Raw genomic sequence first — 18,244 nt, 5'->3', positions numbered from 1 at the left:
GTGGCCGGCGGACCGGCGGACGTCCCCAACCGGACACAATTGTCGGACGGACCGGAAACGGCGCGGAGCTATAGGATCTTTGCTGAAGATGTCGGCCAAACGGAAAGCGGAGAATCTGGTCCCGGCGGAGGAGAGCGACCAGTTACTGATCCGCCCGCTGTGAGGCCGCACCGCCCAACCGCACCGCGTTACCCCCGCACTGCACCCCCCAACCGCACCGCGTTACCCCCGCACTGCACGCCCCCCAACCGCACCGCGTTGCCCCCGCACTGCACCCCCCCCCAACCGCACCCCCGCACTGCACCCCCCCCCAACCGCACCCCCGCACCGCGTTACCCCCGCACTGCACCCCCCCCCCCCAAACCGCACCCCCGCTCCGCGTTACCCCCGCACTGCACGCCCCCCAACCGCACCGCGTTGCCCCCGCACTGCACCCCCCCCCAACCGCACCCCCGCACTGCACCCCCCCCCAACCGCACCCCCGCACCGCGTTACCCCCAACCGCACTGCACGCCCCCCAACCGCACCCCCGCACCGCGTTGCCCCCGCACTGCACGCCCCCCCCCCCCAACCGCACCCCCGCACTGCACCCCCCCCCAACCGCACCCCCGCACCGCGTTACCCCCGCACTGCACGCCCCCCCCCCCCAACCGCACCCCCGCACCGCGTTGCCCCCGCACTGCACGCCCCCCCCCAACCGCACCCCCGCACTGCACCCCCCCCCCCCAACCGCACCCCCGCACTGCACCCCCCCCCCCAACCGCACCCCCGCACTGCACCCCCCCCCCAACCGCACCCCCGCACTGCACGCCCCCCCCCCAACCGCACCCCCGCACTGCACCCCCCCCCCCAACCGCACCCCCGCACTGCACGCCCCCCCCAACCGCACCCCCGCACTGCACCCCCCCCCCAACCGCACCCCCGCACCGCGTTGCCCCCGCACTGCACGCCCCCCCCCCCCAACCGCACCCCCGCACTGCACCCCCCCCCCAACCGCACCCCCGCACTGCACCCCCCCCCCAACCGCACCCCCGCACTGCACGCCCCCCCCAACCGCACCCCCGCACTGCACCCCCCCCCCCAACCGCACCCCCGCACCGCGTTGCCCCCGCACTGCACGCCCCCCCCCCCCAACCGCCCCCCCGCACTGCACCCCCCCCCCAACCGCACCCCCGCACCGCGTTACCCCCGCACTGCACGCCCCCCAACCGCACTGCACCCCCCCCCAACCGCACCGCCCGCACCGCGTTACCCCCGCACTGCACGCCCCCCCCCCCCCCCCCCCCCCCAACCGTCCCGCACCCCCCAGCTCAAGCCCCTTCCCCTCTGGTCCCCCTCGCTGGCTCCTGCCCCGCGTTACCCCCACCCCGGACAATTCAATAAGATCAACTCTCAGACTCCGCATTCTAAGGAATAAAGTCCTAGATTGCCCATCCTTTCTGTATAGCTCAGGCCCTTAAAACCTGGTAATATCCTCATCAAAGGTACACAAAAATGCTGGAGAAACTCAGCGGGTGCAGCAGCATCTATGGAGCGAAGGAAATAGGCAACGTTTCGGGCCGAACCCCTTCCTCATCAATAAATAACTAACTAACTAACTAACAAACAAACAAATAAATAAATCTTCTTTGCATCTTTTCGGATTAATGACATCCTTCAATGACAACGACAAAAAATGAACACAGTACCCCAAACGTGACCTCACCAACGGCTTCCACAACTGTAACATTACGTCCCAATTTCTGTACTCATTACCCAGACTGTTGAAGGCAAATGTAACAAAAGCCTTCTTTACTCATTAACCCGTGATGTTACTTCTGGGGAACTATCTACCTGTACTCGTAGATTCATCTCCTCTCCAACACTCACTAAGGCACTATACTTGATGATCCTGGCCTGCTTTGACTTCCTAAAATGCAACACCATGCATGTATCTGCATCAGACTCCATTAACCTTTCCTCATCCCACTTGGCTGCCTGATCAAGATCCTGCTGCAATTTTTATATTTTTTGTAGATTTTGTAACTTCTGTAAATGTTGATAATCATCTTCATTGTTTACAATACCATCCACCTTAGTGTTGGCTGCAAACTTACTAATTATGCCTTGTACATTCTCATCCAAAGTATCTAAATAAATCATAAACAGCAATGGGCCCAGCGCCAATCCTTAAGACACACTAGTCGCAGGAGTCTGAAGAAGGGTCCATACCTGAAATGTCACCTATCCATACTACTGGGCCCGATGAGGGCACTGCGTGTCTGTTTTCTTTTACCAGTCACAGACCTCCAGTCCAAAAAACAACCCACCACCACCATCATCATCATCACCATCATCATCACCACCCTCTGCGTCCTTCCAGGAAGAGTTAGCTAACTACGAGCCAGCTCTCCCTGAATGCAAAGCGATCTAATTTTCCAGAGCAGCTTACCAGGCTGAACCTTATTTATCAAAGGCCTTGCTGAAATCCACATAGACATTGTCCACAGTCTTGCCTTCAAGTTTTTTTGGTTATTTCCTCAAAATACTCATTCAAACATATAAGAGTCCATAGATTATTTTTTTAATTATAAAATGTATTGCTTCTCCTGACATTGGTTTTATAAAGTTTATCTTTAACACAATAGGGGAGCTGGCCAAGAGGTGGGAAGATCATGCATCATTGTGGAATTCAAAGGAAGAAAAATCATGGTATGACTTTATAACTGCTAAAATTTACAAATAGCTTTAGAATTATTTGTTGTCTTAAATTATTTGTTTTCTATTAATTGATTTTCTAGTACAAATAAGCATTGATTGCAACTTGGTCATTGAACAGGTCAACACAAGACCAGGCTCTTTGGCCTACAATCCCCATGCTGATCATGATGCCAAAATAAACTTGGGATTAAGGTAGTGTTAGTGGTTCTTGATTATCAGTGCAGACACATTGGGCCAAAATGCCTGTTTTTGTGCTGCATTGCTTTTACAGAAAGGGGAGAAGTTTTGGAGTGGCAGAATGAAAACCTTTTTACATGAAAACATTTGAAAGACTTTAGGAATACCTGCTTAACCCTCCTACATTTCAATCACCTCTTGCCTATTTTCAATATCATCTTTCCGGAGCCTCACATCCTTGGTTTTCTAAAATTTTCACACACATTTCCATTACGGCAACGGCAAGGCAACTGAAAAATTCTTCCAACTTAGTTTCCACCAGGGCTTATTCACTTGGGATTTGCAATGGTGTTCCAATAGGACATAGAACAGTACAGCACAGGAACAGGCCCTTCAGTCCACAATACCCATGACACACACATGAAGCCGGGTTAAACTAATCTCCTTGGCCAGCACTTAATCCATATCTATTCCTCGTATCTCCATGAGTTTATCTAAAAACCTCTTAAATGCCGCTATCGTGTCTGTTATTGCCCCACATATTTCCTTTAAACTTTGCCCCTGCCATCTTAAAACTACGGCCTCTAGTCCTTGTTGAACCAGTTTGCAAAAGTCTGATGTAAGAAAATGCTCATTTCCTTTGGGCATTGTTGATGTGGTTCATGCAAGAACACATGAAAACAACAGGGGTGGTTCCCCAGGTTTCTCAAGCCTTTCCTGTCATTTAATATAATAATGGCTGGTATATGCTGGCCTCAACTCTTCTTGTTCCAGTCCCCATAAATCTCAGTTCCTTGATTTAAAAAAAAAATCTATCTCCATCTTAAATATTTATTTTGATCCAGCCTCCACCAGTTAGAGGATTCCAGAGATTCACTACCCTCTGGGAGAAGAAATTTCTAAGCACACGGAAAAAAAAAAATATTTAGAAATGACTTGTTTTTCTTGTCTATGGGGTAGTTGTGATTTAGTCAACAATTAATATTTGAGTCTAATGTGATGGTGTAATTATACTCTAAACTTTGGAATCATAGGTCTTGCTGAACATGAGCAAACAATTAAGAGCAAACTTGAAATGATAGGTGGACAGTCAGATTAAGGGGTTTTGTATCGTAAAGTCGAGGTTTGTGTATAATACACATGAAAGAAGGGAGCGATTGAACTTTTTTGCCTTTCATCACAGTGAGGGATGAGGTGTGGTGAATGTTCATGTTAAAATGTATTTTGTGTGTTCTGTTGCTTTTTATTGGTATGACTGTGGCAAATGAAATTCCTCGTAAGTTGCAAAACATACTTGGCTAATAAAGCATGATTATGATTATGATTATAAAGAAGGCTGAGAAGGATAACTTACGTCTCTGCACCTGTATTTACTTGTGCAGTTGGATTGCGGGATACATCCTGGCCTTGAAGGAATGGATGCACTCCCGTACATTGATTTGATTGATCCAGCAGAGATAGACCTCCTTCTGATTAGTCAGTAAGTAACGTTACTTTAAAAAAAAATCTTAGTGGATTATGGTAAATTTTCTTTGCTTGTCCCTGTTTATAACAAATTGCATTTATACGGCATTGTTAACTTATCAAAATATATCCTAGGGCATGATGTAGCACCATGATCAGGTGCTGAAGTGGTTTTATATTTTTGAGTGTTGCAGCTAAAACAAAAACCTGCTTGCAATTAAACAAAAGGCCGTGAGTTACATTGATCATTGGATATGAACGGGAGTAACCCATGGCTTTCTGCCATTCAAGGCATGAATTTTAATTCATTGGCCAGATCACACCTTAACCTTATGAAATTTTGAGAATAGAAACCAAGTTTATTGATTGATTGATTATACCTTTAATAATCCTTTACAGGAAATTACAGTGCCACGACAGGTTCAAGACAGACATAACACCACACATTTCCTCAAATAGCTTCCATACTTATCAAGTTAAAATACAAGTTAAAATACAATGAATGAAAAAAAGTGCCGTTATTTATGCGCATTATATCTATAACTTATACGTAGTCTAGTAAAATACTAAATAAGCATACACACTAATAATCCTATATAATACTAAATAAATATACACACTACACACAGCTGCACGCGACAGGCTGCCGTCTCACCGGCGCCATTATGCAACCCATTTTAATTATTTATGCCCTGATATGATTTTGATCCACTTGCATTCTATGTTTGCCAAAGCCATTGTGTGCATTGCAAAATCTGTACAGAGTATTGTCCATACAGGTCTGATCAAAGACTGTACCAATTGAATTATTCCTCGCTTTTGTATTCCAATCTTGATAGGTAGCCAATATTCTGTTAGTCTTTTTGATGACTGCTTGAACATCGTTGCTAGCTTATAATGGCATGCAGACCCTTTTGCTGCTTATTCCCAATGCCTCTCCACATCGAACATTTGAATCTATCCAATGTGGAAATCTGTAGAAAAGAACTGCAGGTGCTGGTTTAAATCGAAGGTAGACACAAATGCTGGAGTAACTCAGCGGGACTGAAGAAGGGTCTTGACCCGAAACGTCACCCATTCCTTCTCTCCAGAGATGCTGCCTGTCTCGCTGAGTTACTCCAACATTTGGTGTCTATCTTCAATGTGGAAATCTTCATGGTTAACCCTACCACCCCTACCCGCCATTATGTTTTGTTGGTGACTAAAGGGGCTGTCCCACTTGGGTGACCTAATTGGCGAGATTAGAAGAGTTTGAAAAAAATGACATGTTGAAGACCTCCTTCGCCTATGTTGAAGACCAGTTTCGACTAGCTACGACTAGCTATGATTAACATCTGGAAAATTGTACACCGAATAGTGGAGAGTGAAGATGATCTCCTTCGACCTCCCTTCGACTATAATGAAGACTATCTACCCTCGATTACCTACGACTGACATGCCGACCTACTACGACTAAACCTATGAGTAAAAAAAGTATTGATTTTTTCCATGGCGACTTTTTTTTACTCGCGTACATTTTTTAACATAATGGAAAAAAATGCCGCGACCTAGCTGAGGCCTCGAGTACGTGGAGACCACTCTCGAGCATGAAGGAAAGTTACGAAGACCTCCTATGACCTCGTGTCGACCATGCTGCGAATATGTCGAGGGCAAACTTGCCAGAACTCGCGGATTAGGTCACCCATGGGACAGGCCCTTTAGTCACTCCATTTCCAATTGTAACCTCTTCCATCCTGTTAGTGTTTTGTCTAAACTTTAGTGAAATATAATAGTAAATGGCTGTGGCTCTAATGTGGGGAATAAACTCACATCAGGTTCTCTTTACCTCTCCTATCTCCTAAAACAGTTGTGAAGTGTCCAATTCTGATTTTTGCTAATCACATGTCAATTCCATTTGTAAGAGTGACTTTTCATGTTGACTTATAAAGCTGCATGCGTATGCTTCTAAGAAATGTAATCTCAGCAGAGAAACAGAGTTAATGTTTTGGGTCCAAAATTATTTCCAAGATTTGCTTTAATACATTTTAATCATATTGAAGTCAGAGATCAAATCATGGTTACATGAGTAAACAATGTTAGATATTACCATCCATCAGTTTAAAACATTCCTGGAATGAGCTGCTAAATGAGGCAGTTGAGGCAGTTAAACCTTGGCTAGTTAGATCATCCAAAGGAGAATATACCAACATATACTTTCCTTCCTAATTAAACTAGTGATTGTATTGTTTCAGGTATACGACTAATGGACAGGGCATTTGTGCTATACTGAACCAACTCGATGGACCAAAGTCTTTCTCCATCTGATGTTTTTGTGTGCATGTTTCATTGGTTTCACATGCACACACCATTAAAATTAGTTTAGCATCTATATTCTAAACACTTGAGGATAAATGTTTTGTGATGTGAAAGGGGGAGCAGACAGATTGACCATTATTATAAGTAAATGTATAGCTCGATTCATGATTTACAGCAAAGGCTTTTGTTTGCAACCAAAGACGATGTAAATCCAGATCTAACAATATTTGTGCACAAGTGAGTTGTCTGCTTTAATTTGGTCATCTGTGTTAGTTTCCATTTAGATCACTGTGGTGCACTCCCTTGGTTCCTGCAAAAAACTAGTTTTAAAGGCAGGACATTTATGACACATGCTACAAAAGCTATATATCGCTGGCTGTTGTCTGATTACGTCAAGGTCAGGTGAGTGAAAGTTCCTTTTTTCATGCTAAGTGCATTGCACTGTCCTCAACCTTTCCCTTTTACTGTCTTTTTTAAAAAATCTGTTATTGCTAAGGTATATCACAAAATTACAAAGGTAAACTGTATACCCTTTTTCCAAACAAACATAAGAAATTGTTTTTAAAAATCTGCACAAACCAGCTGTCTGAACTAGACTTGTAATGCAGGCACTTTCAGGATCTTGAATTCATCGATTTCATCACAACATTTCTAGTATTCATAAAACATACAATCAGTGGGCGGCAATTTAGCCCTTGTGCAAGGTGCTGAAATATTACACTGCCTAATTTCCCATTTTAACACTAGATCAGGGGTGTCAAACTACCGGTCAATCCGGCCCGCGGGATGATTTGGGGGTAAAAGTATATCCACGACTATTTATTATGTATATGTACGGCTCTTTGTCTCTATGGCAATCTGCATACGCGACTTGACAATCGTGTTGATGGACAGTGGGGTGGGCCAATCACAGCGGCGGGGGTGGGGAGTGGGCGGGACATTGTGGGTCGTTTCCGCTAGTGTCAGCCAATTGCGGCGGAAGAGGGAGGGGTGGGCGGTACCTTGGCGTGATTATCCCCGCCCCCTCCTCGCGCGCGCCCCCACGGCAGTTGAGTGGCGGAGGTGGCACGAGTTGTTAAAGGGGCAGGGCAAGAGAGAGGGAGAGAATGTGTGTGTGAGAGAGAGAGTGTGAGAGTGAGTGAGAGACAGACAGTGAGAGAGAGAGTGTGTGTGCATGTGCCGGCTGGACACCAGAGAGGAGATGTGATCATTTCAATAAAGATTAGAGGCTTGCAGCCTTCACGCTGCTTACTCCCACTCTCCTCGATTTAATTCCACCGGGTCCTAGCGCCCGTCTGCCCAGCCGTGCTAACCTCAGTGGCTGCTCCACTGACCCTCCCCCATCCCCCCCCAACCATGTCACACCCGCTCTTCCCCACCCACCTTACAGCCCTCTCTCCCCCCCACCCCCTGACCACCCACCACCCCTCCAACACCCACAACCCCCCCCCCACACATCGCCCCGTCCCCAGTCTACCCACCTGCCTCCCTCTGGCCCCAACTCCCACCCCTGCCGGGTGTTCACCATCCCCCCCGACCTCCCCCTCTCCCCCACCCAACGGTCTGTCCTCAGCAGAGGTCTCACCTTTGTCCCCCTCCGTCCCCATCTCAATGAGTTCCGCGCCCACCATGACTTGGAGAGCTTCTACCGTCGTCTCCGCCTCACAGCGCACTTCCATGGGAAGGAGTCCTCGCCCCCTAATGATGACCCCTTTTCCCGTCTCCAACGCACCCCCTCCTCGTGGAACCCCCCTCAGAAAGTCCCGGCTCTGGAACTCTTCATTCAGAACTGCCGCCGCGACGTCAACCGCCTCAACTTCTCCACTCCCCTTTCTCACTCCAATCTTTCCCCCTCTGAACGCACTGCCATCGAATCACTCCGCACAAACCCAGACTGGGTCATCAAACCAGCCGACAAGGGAGGTGCCGTGGTAGTCTGGCGCGTCGATCTCTACAAAGCTGAGGCCACGCGCCAACTCTCGGACACCTCCTCCTACTTACCCTTGGACCATGACCCCACTGACGAGCACCAGGCCACCATTTCTAGCACCATCACCGACTTCATCAATTCCCACGCCCTACCTGACCAAGCCTCCAAACTCATCGTTCCCCAGCCCCGCACGGCCCGTTTTTACCTTCTCCCCAAAATCCACAAACCCGGCTCTCCCGGCAGACCCATTGTCTCTGCGTGTTCGTGCCCCACCGAACTCATCTCCACATACCTTGACTCCATCCTATCCCCCTTGGTCAAATCCCTCCCCACCTATGTTCTAGACACCTCAGACACTCTCCGCCGCCTCCACGCATTCCACTCTCTGGGCCCTCACCCCCTCATCTTCACCATGGATGTCCGGTCACTCTACACCTCCATCCCCCACCAGGATGGCCTCAGAGCCCTCCGGTTCTTCCTCGACCAGAGGAGCAACCTATACCCAGCCACTGACACTCTCCTCCGCTTAGGTCCTCACCCTCAATAACTTTACTTTTGACTCCTCCCATTTCCTCCAAACACAAGGCGTAGCTATGGGCACACGCATGGGCCCCAGCTACGCCTGCCTCTTTGTCGGGTACGTTGAACAATCCTTGTTCAATGCGTACCAGGGCCCCATCCCCGACCTCTACCTCCGCTACATTGATGACTGCTTTGGTGCCACCTCCTGCACCCACACACAACTGACTGACTTCATCCACTTCACCACCAACTTCCGTCCGGCACTCCAATACACCTGGACGATTTCAGACACTTCCCTACCATTCCTTGACCTCACCATCTCCATCGCAGGGGACAGACTCCTGACCGACATACATTATAAACCCACTGACTCACATGGCTATCTGGACTACACGTCTTCCCACCCTGCCCCCTGTAAAGACTCCATCCCCTACTCCCAATTCCTCCGCCTACGCCGCATCTGTTCCCAGGATAAGACATTTCATACTAGGGCATCGGAAATGTCCTCGTTCTTCAGGGAACGGGGATTCCCCTCCGCCACCATAGATGAGGCTCACACCAGGGTCTCATCCATACCCCGTAACACTGCTCTCTCTCCCCATCCCCGCACACGCAACAAGGGCAGAGTCCCTCTGGTCCTCACCTTTCACCCCACCAGCCGGCAAATACAACACATAATCCTCCGCCATTTCCGCCACCTCCAACGTGACCCCACCACTCGCCACATCTTCCCATCTCCCCCCATGTCTGCCTTCCGCAAAGACCGCTCCCTCCGCAACTCCCTCGTCAATTCTTCACTTCCCTCCCGCACCACCCCCTCCCCGGGTACTTTCCGTTGCAACCGCAAGAAATGCAACACCTGTCCCTTCACCTCCCCCCTCGACTCCATTCAAGGTCCCAAGCAGTCGTTCCAGGTGCGACAAAGGTTCACCTGTATCTCCTCCAACCTCATCTACTGCATCCGCTGCTCTAGATGTCAGCTGATTTACATCGGTGAGACCAAGCGTAGGTTGGGCGACCGTTTCACCGAACACCTCCGCTCAGTCCGCAATAACCTACCTGACCTCCCGGTGGCTCAGCACTTCAACTCCCCCTCCCATTCCCAATCCGACCTCTCTGTCCTGGGTCTCCTCCATTGCCAGAGTGAGCAACAGCGGAAATTGGAGGAACAGCACCTCATATTCCGTCTGGGGTCCTTGCGTCCCCTTGGCATCAACATTGAATTCTCCCAATTTGGCTAGCCCGTGCTGTCCCCCCTCCCCCCCTCCCCTTCCTTCACCCTCCAGCTGTCTCCTCCCATCCGCCCGCCCTCGGGCTCCTCCTCCTCCTCCCTTTGTCCTTCTTTCTTTCCCCACCCCCTATCAGTCTGAAGAAGGGTTTCGGCCCGAAACGTCGCCTATTCCCTTCGCTCCATAGATGCTGCTGCACCCGCTGAGTTCCTCCAGCCATTTTGTGTACCTAAGATTAGAGGCTAACTGTGTTCATTGTCTGAGTTTGATTGCTGGAAACAAGCTAATAAGAATTAGGTGCAGTTGTGTAGCTTACATTTACAATTTGTTTTGTTAGGTCTACATTTGGTTTGATTTCAGATGGTTTATTATTTCAAATGGAAAGGATGTAGCTCCCAAAACAATTTGAGCCAAAATAGCATCGTTTTTTTCTCTCCTCATCACAACTTTCTTGTAGCCTACGACTGTAAGTTAATACCAATCATAAAAGTAATGCTTGCTAGGCAATCTTCATCATAAGAAACAAAATTCGTAAAAAGAAACACTTTGTTATGACTGAGACACATGAGAGCAGGTTGAAAACCTGCACAACTGATCCGGCCAGCATGAAGTCGCATTTTGCCCAATCCGGCCCGTGACCTAAAATGACTTTGCCACCCCTGCACTAGATCCATGGCCCTACCCATTTCAAGTTATTTTAAAATGTGATGACGGTTTATGGCTCCACCACTCTTTGAACCGCTGGATGAAAAAAAATCCTAATCTCCCCTCTAACCCTTTGATTTAATATTGTAGTGGCCACATTTATGGTTAACACACATTTTTTTTTGTCATTAAGTAATATTTCAGCAGATGATATGCTATACACAGAATCAGATCTAGAAGACAGCATGGATAAAATTGAAACAATCAACTTCCATGAGGTGAAGGATGTGGCAGGTATCAAGTTTTGGTGCTACCACGCAGGTCATGTCCTGGGAGCAGCCATGTTTATGATTGAAATAGCCGGGGTGAAGGTACGTAAAGAATATACCAGTAACCAATTACAAAAATACTGTCAGACAACAAGTATATCAGTGCCTGACAGACATTTGATGAGCTCTTGTATCTGCAGTAATATTTCATCAGCACTATATTAATTATTATTAATAATAATATATCTTTATTGTCATTGCACGGAGGTACAACGAGATTTGGAATGCAACTTCCATCCGATGTAATAACTTAATTAGCTAAAAATTTTGACACCCAGAGAAACAAGATTAAAAAAACAGTTAAAGCAGTATAAAGTGCAAATAGGTCTGTGCTGGGTCGATGGGCGACGTGACCATCTGAGGGAGGCAGTTCATGGGGGAGCACTCAGCAGGGCCGGTTCAGAGCAGCTATAGCTCTGGGGATGAAGCTGTTCCTAAGTCTGGAGGTGCGAGATTTTCTGATTTTTCATATATAAATATTGATTTTCTACATTTCTACATTTGATTGGCAAGATCAACTGCTGTCTTTAGGTTGATTGTATTTTAGTGAGATGCGATGGAAGGCCTAAGTGGAGGGTGCACAAGATGGAGAGGATGTGATATTTTGACTGAAAGTTGGGGTTATTGGTTAATTTTAGTGCAGGGCTTTATAATGATATTACTAAACCTTAACAAATGCTCATGGACAAAATTTGAACGCAGCTTGTTATTGCAAAACAATGTCAATGTCTTTATTATAGAATTTTCCATAGGTCATGGGAGTTTTCAATGTGGAAGGCTGTGGAGGTCAGGTCAGTGGATATTTTTTAGGCGGAGATGAATAGACTTATGATTAATACAGGTGTCAGAGGTTATGGGGAGAAGGCAGGAGAATGGGGTTAGGAGGGAGAGACAGGATCAGAATGGTGGAGTAGACTTGACAGGTCGAGTGTCCTAATTCTACTCCTATCCCTTATGACCTTATTCAAGTACAATGTTATGATGAATCTATTGTTAATTTAAAATATATTTAACAAAGAATGCCCAGAAGGAAATGTACTCATTCTCATTTGCTATCTACATAATGATCTTTTTTATTTCTTATCTTTTGTTCCTGTACAGATTTTGTATACTGGAGATTTTTCTCGACAAGAGGATAGGCACTTAATGGCTGCTGAAATTCCCAGCGTCCGGCCTGATATTCTCATTATAGTAAGTTGCTTTTTGTTCTGCATTAAATTGCATTAACGTCCAGCAGTGAAATGAGTGTACTTGTGCGTGAAATATTATGGCAAATGGTTACTCCATATTTTTAACCAAGCTAGCAGAACATTTAGAAATGGAATGCAGTACTCAGTCAGCTTTGCAGATTGTTTTTGATGCATTGAATTGTGTGTGCATTTGTTAAGAGAGAAATATTTCTCACCAAACATTCAGCATTGGTGAGAAAAAATGCCTCCACCCAGAGTCAAAGACCCACACCTCACAGAAACAGGCTCTTCAACCCAATGATTCCATGCCACCCAACAAGCATGCAATTGAACTAAATATTTTATGTGTATGTGTTATTTTATTCTCTACTCATTCCCAGGAACTCCCTCAAAATTATACCATAATTAACAATTTACAGTGGCTAATTAACCTACCAAGTATTGTGAATCTTTGGAATTCTTTATCCAAGCGAAGTGTGGGAACTCAATTGTTAAGATTAGTAAATCCTTGGGTCTTAAGGCAACAAAGAAATATGGGGAAACGGCCCAAGAAACTGCAGACGTGGGGTTAGTGGCTCCCAGGTAAACAATTGAATTTAATTTGCAGGAATAAGGGGATGAGTGACCTGCTGCTGATTTAGTTCTTGTGCTCTTGTGTCCAAATCATTTTCAACACGCGTGTTTCCAATCTTGCACAGGAGTCTACGTATGGTACTCACATCCATGAGAAACGGGAGGAACGTGAAGCTCGATTCTGCAACACCGTACACGACATTGTGAATCGTGGAGGGCGCTGCCTCATCCCTGTCTTTGCTCTAGGCCGTGCCCAAGAGCTGCTCCTCATTTTGGGTGGGTGTATTTGCAGATCTGTGAATTATGTCTCCGATTTCTCTGTTTAGTAAAGTTATTGATAAAAAATACATTGAAGCACTTAGGAGGAGCTGAGGCCATACATAACCAGGGTGGATATATCATAGCATTTATCTGTATTAACTCTGGGGTTACAAGGATTGGATATACTTTCAGCTATAACGGTTGAGCAAATATTACCCGATTAATGTGTATTAACTAAATACTGGAAAAGTAACTGCACATGCAGCCTGCAGTAATCTCACCTGAAGTGTATTTTGAACCTCAACAAAACTGAGACCACTGCAACAACTCAAATCAAACATCTATGGCATCCAGTTTATCTCCTTGACCTTTCTGTAGCCTTGTAGTTATATAATTAACTCCGAATATCTGCTGTCTCAAGTCATATTGGAATCTTTTCAGCTGTAATTACCTTTTTGATCTTGAACTGAACATCTGACCCAGTGTCGTCTCCAGTGCACAGCCTGTCTACTTTTATCTGCATGATGTCTGCTGCCTTCATTCCTAACATTCTCTAACCACTGTTGAAATGCTCATTTATGACTTTGTCACCTCACAACTTGATTATTCCAATGCCCTCCAGCTCATGTCAATTTCAGTCCATCTTTCTATTTTCTACAAGAAAGCTGAAAGTGGCATTTGGCTTTCCACCGTACTAAATCAAAAATTGTAAGCCTGTTATTAAATCTTGCCCCTTCCTCTTCTTGTAACCAGTGGGAGATGGAGGAATAGTTAAGTTGGAAGATTTTGGAAGAATGTATAAGCAACAGGGTTGTTCCAGTGAGTGACTTTAATTTCCAGAGTATTGAACTGACTTAGATGGGGCAGAAATTGGTAGATGCATGCGAGGGTTTCTTGCTACAGTATGTAAATAGTCCAACCAGAGAAAGAGCTCTACTAGAAAAGACACAAAATGCTGGAGTAATTCTGTGTGTCAGGCAGCATCTCAGGAGAACATGGATTGGCAATGTTTCGGATCGGGACCCTCTTCAAAAGATGAGAAATGAGCTTGGCCAGGTGATCAACGTTTCAGTGGGGGAACATTTTTGGAACAATAACCATAACCCTGCAAGGTTTCAAGTAGTTATGAATAAGGATAAGACTGGACCTCGGGAGGTGAGAGGGTTGTACTAAATAAGGTACGGTCTATTTACAACAGTTTCAGGCAGGACAGTATAGTGGTTAGCACACAATAGAAGCTCTTCTCTGTACCTCGGTATATGTGACAAAAAAACTAAATTTAACTAAAACGAACCAGTAGAAGCAACTGTTATTGGGTAGGTCCATATCTGACATCTGTGAGTCAGTTAAAGTCCAGCTAATCACAGTTCAGCATGTTCCTGTGAGGAAAACGACAAGGAAGGGAAGGTTCAGGAACCTTGAATGATGACATGTTGCGAATTTAATTAAGAAGGAAAAGGAAGCATATGTAAGATAGCGCCCTTGAGGAATATAAAGGAAGCAAGAAAATCATAAAGATAAAAAACTTACTATTATTTTTACTTTTAAACTACAGATGAATATTGGCAGAACCATCCTGAACTACATGACATCCCCATCTACTATGCCTCATCCCTGGCAAAAAAATGTATGGCTGTATATCAAACCTATGTCAATGCCATGAATGAGAAAATTCGAAAACAGATCAGTATTAACAATCCTTTCGTCTTCAAACACATCAGCAACCTAAAGGTGAGATAATTGTTGCTGTCTGAATTCAGCTGATGCAGGTAGAAATTCTGAATTTCGCAGTACAATTTTTAAAATATTTGGAGTTGCATCATTTCAGAGCAAAGCTAATGAAGACTTTAAGTGATGGGTTTTGTGAACAGCTTTGAAGTCAGAATCAAAATGCAGTAGATACGTAATACCTGAAATAAAGGCAGAAAATAGTTGAAATACTCAGCAGAGCAGGCAGGGTCTGTGGAGAGAAAAATGGTCAGTTTTTCAACTCGATGAAAGGTCAGCCTCTTTCTATCTGTGTAGATGTTGCCTGAGCTGCTGATTAGTATATCATTTTATAGTTTCAAGTCAATCAGGCTGATTGCAGGTGAAATGGTTGGGTAATGTCAGCATACTTCTTTGTCCAGCCTACATCACCATACCTTCATAACCAATCTGATTGACGAAGCAATAACAATGGCTAATGTGAGAGATTATAAAACATCAATTCAATGATATCTGATGCAATGAAATTCATTGTTTAATTATAATTCAAATGTAATTTAGTTTAAAAACTGCTGTGAAATAATAATACGATTGAGGAATGGGTAGAGATTTTACGATCATTGTCAGTGCTTCATGTTATACAATGCCATTTTCTTTTTTGAAGAGTATGGATCATTTTGATGACATTGGTCCAAGTGTGGTGATGGCCTCTCCTGGTATGATGCAAAGTGGTTTGTCCAGGGAACTGTTTGAAAGCTGGTGCACTGATAAGAGGAACGGCGTCATTATTGCAGGTTACTGTGTTGAAGGCACACTAGCTAAGGTATGCATAGTTACAATGCACATTTTCTCAAAATTAATCTGTTTATTTCATTAAAGTTAAGTACAAATTGTCCAGCACGTTGAGCTCCAAATTGCCCAGCAAGTCACTGATGTTATGGTTTCACGTCCTCCCACAAAAGACCAAGGAATGGCAAAGTGTGGCAACAAAATGGTTAGGATTGGCTACAAAACAGAGATGTAATGCTGAGGTGCAGGAGTAGGCCATTCGGCCCTTCGAGCCAGCACCGCCATTCAATGTGATCATGGCTGATCATCCCCAATCAGTACCCCGTTCCTGCCTTCTCCCCATATCCCCTGACTCTGCTATCTTTAAGAGCTCTAGCTCTTTCTTGAAAGTATCCAGATAACCGGCCTCCACTGCCCTCTGAGGCAGAGAATTCCACAGACTCACAACTCTCTGTGAGAAAAAGTGTTTCCTCGTCTCCGTTCTAAATGGCTCACCCCTTATTCTTAAACTGTGGCCCCTGGTTCTGGAGTCCCCCAACATCGGGAACATGTTTCCTGCCTCTAGCGTGTCCAAACCCTTAATAATCTTATATGTTTCAATAAGATAACCTCTCATCCTTCTAAACTCCAGAGTAGACAAGCCCAGCCGCCCCGTTCTCTCAGCATATGACAGTCCCGCCATTGTGGGAATTAACCTTGTAAACCTACGCTGCACTCCCTCAATAGCAAGAATATAAGGTGCTGGTCAGGCCTCATTTGGAGTACTGTGAGCAAATTTGGGCCCCATATCTGAGGAAGGATGTGCTGGCTCTGGAGAGGGTCCAGAAGAGGTTTACAAGAATGATTCCAGGAATGAGTGGGTTAGCATATGATGAGCGCTTGACAGCACTGGGCCTGTACTCGCTGGAGTTTAGAAGGTTGAGGGGGGATCTCATTGAAACTTACAGAATAATGAAAGGCATAATAATAATAAATTTTATTTGTTGGGCGCCTTTCAGACATCTCAAGGACACCTTACATAGATTAACAGGAATATAAACATATAATCAGAGTAAAATAAATAATAAAGACATCACAGAGACACAAACTAAAAACAGAATTCAGTCCAGAAACAAAATCAAAAACAAAATGTGAAGAGAGAGCAGCGGCAGCCAAAGCGCGCTAGCGTCCACTCTCCCTTCACGGCAGCCATCTTGAACAAAGACTTACAGGATTACGTAGAGACAGAAAATCATCCCCCCACAATGGTTACCACTGTGGGGGAAGGCACAATGTCAAGTCCCCAATCCCAAGTTCACCCAAAGTCAGGCCTGCCACCGCAGTTGCCTCTACGGAGGCCCGATGTTCCTGGCCGTTCTCACCAGGTGGTCTTGCCCCGGCGTCGGGAGAGTCCTCTCAGCGGCTGGGCCACCTGGAACGGCCGCTCCCAAGCTGTAGACCGCGGCTTCCGGAGCCGACAAGGCCCCGCATAGATAGAGTGGATGTGGAAAGGATGTTTCTGCTGGTGGAAGCGTCATAGCTTCAGAATTAAAGGGTGCTCTTTTAGAAAGGAGGTGAAGAGGAACTTCTTTAGTCAGAGGGTAGTTAATCTGTGGAACTCTTTGCCACAGAGGGCTGTTGAGGCCAAATCGGTGGATATTTTTTAAGGCAGAGATAGACAAATTCTTGATTAAAACGGGTGTCATGGGCTATGGGGAGAACGCAAAAAAATGGGATTAGGAGGCAGAGATCAGCCATGATTTAATGGCGGAGTACACTCAATGGGCCTAATGGCCTAATTCTACTCCTATAACTTGTAAGTGTTTCTATTCCGGAAGAAAAACTGGGAGTCGATTTGTAACTGAGCCCCTAGACCAATGTTAGCACAGTTCACTGATCTTTCGCAGAGAAGATGTCATCCTTAGTTGTGACATTTGTGTGACTAGCTCCCTTTGTTGTTCATTGCTGTCAATACCAGAGTAAAGGATTTAAGTCTGCTCAATGCTGTATTTCTGCCTCTTTATCCAAACCAAACTAAACTTCAGGTTTGTGGTCATTAATGTCATGTAATATAGGATGGTTATTCATGATTAGAAGTCCTATTCCCATGAGATTATTAAAATATTAATGATTAAAATAAATGGTTCTTAGATTTGTTTACTGATACTGAATAAGATTTGAGCGATTATGTTCACTTTAAGACAAAGGGTTCATTTTTGTTTCTTATGGAAATGTCTGTTTAATCACAGTGAAGAAGAACTGTAGGAGCTGATTTTCTTAACATAAATAGCAATGTCAAGAGTGATCTATTGTCATATGTACTGGCAATGGAACAATTACATTTTTGCTGCAGCTTTACGTCCATTAATGCAACACAAATAAACATACAATAATGAATAAAGCAATAAATGAATAATCAGTAATAGTAGGTAACCAGACCATTTATAGCGCAAA

General features: G+C 45.5%; 1 protein-coding gene across 1 annotated transcript in view; it reads left to right on the top strand.

Moving 5' to 3' along the window:
• The first annotated feature begins 8 nt into the window (after positions 1–8).
• Positions 9–18,244, top strand: part of cpsf3 (cleavage and polyadenylation specific factor 3) — a 34,136-nt gene continuing 15,900 nt past the window's right edge. The window contains exons 1-9 of the mRNA XM_033021620.1: positions 9–159; positions 2,628–2,691; positions 4,260–4,357; positions 6,910–7,038; positions 11,156–11,333; positions 12,393–12,482; positions 13,180–13,330; positions 14,871–15,046; positions 15,687–15,845. Of these exons, the coding sequence (XP_032877511.1) occupies positions 89–159; positions 2,628–2,691; positions 4,260–4,357; positions 6,910–7,038; positions 11,156–11,333; positions 12,393–12,482; positions 13,180–13,330; positions 14,871–15,046; positions 15,687–15,845 (1,116 nt within the window). The 5' untranslated portion in view covers positions 9–88. The remainder of the gene's footprint in view (positions 160–2,627; positions 2,692–4,259; positions 4,358–6,909; positions 7,039–11,155; positions 11,334–12,392; positions 12,483–13,179; positions 13,331–14,870; positions 15,047–15,686; positions 15,846–18,244) is intronic.

Source organism: Amblyraja radiata, chromosome 5, assembly GCF_010909765.2.
Source record: "Amblyraja radiata isolate CabotCenter1 chromosome 5, sAmbRad1.1.pri, whole genome shotgun sequence".
Classification (NCBI taxonomy): domain Eukaryota; kingdom Metazoa; phylum Chordata; class Chondrichthyes; order Rajiformes; family Rajidae; genus Amblyraja; species Amblyraja radiata.
Note: the sequence above shows the minus strand (reverse complement) of the source record. Positions and strands in the feature narration are given on the sequence as shown.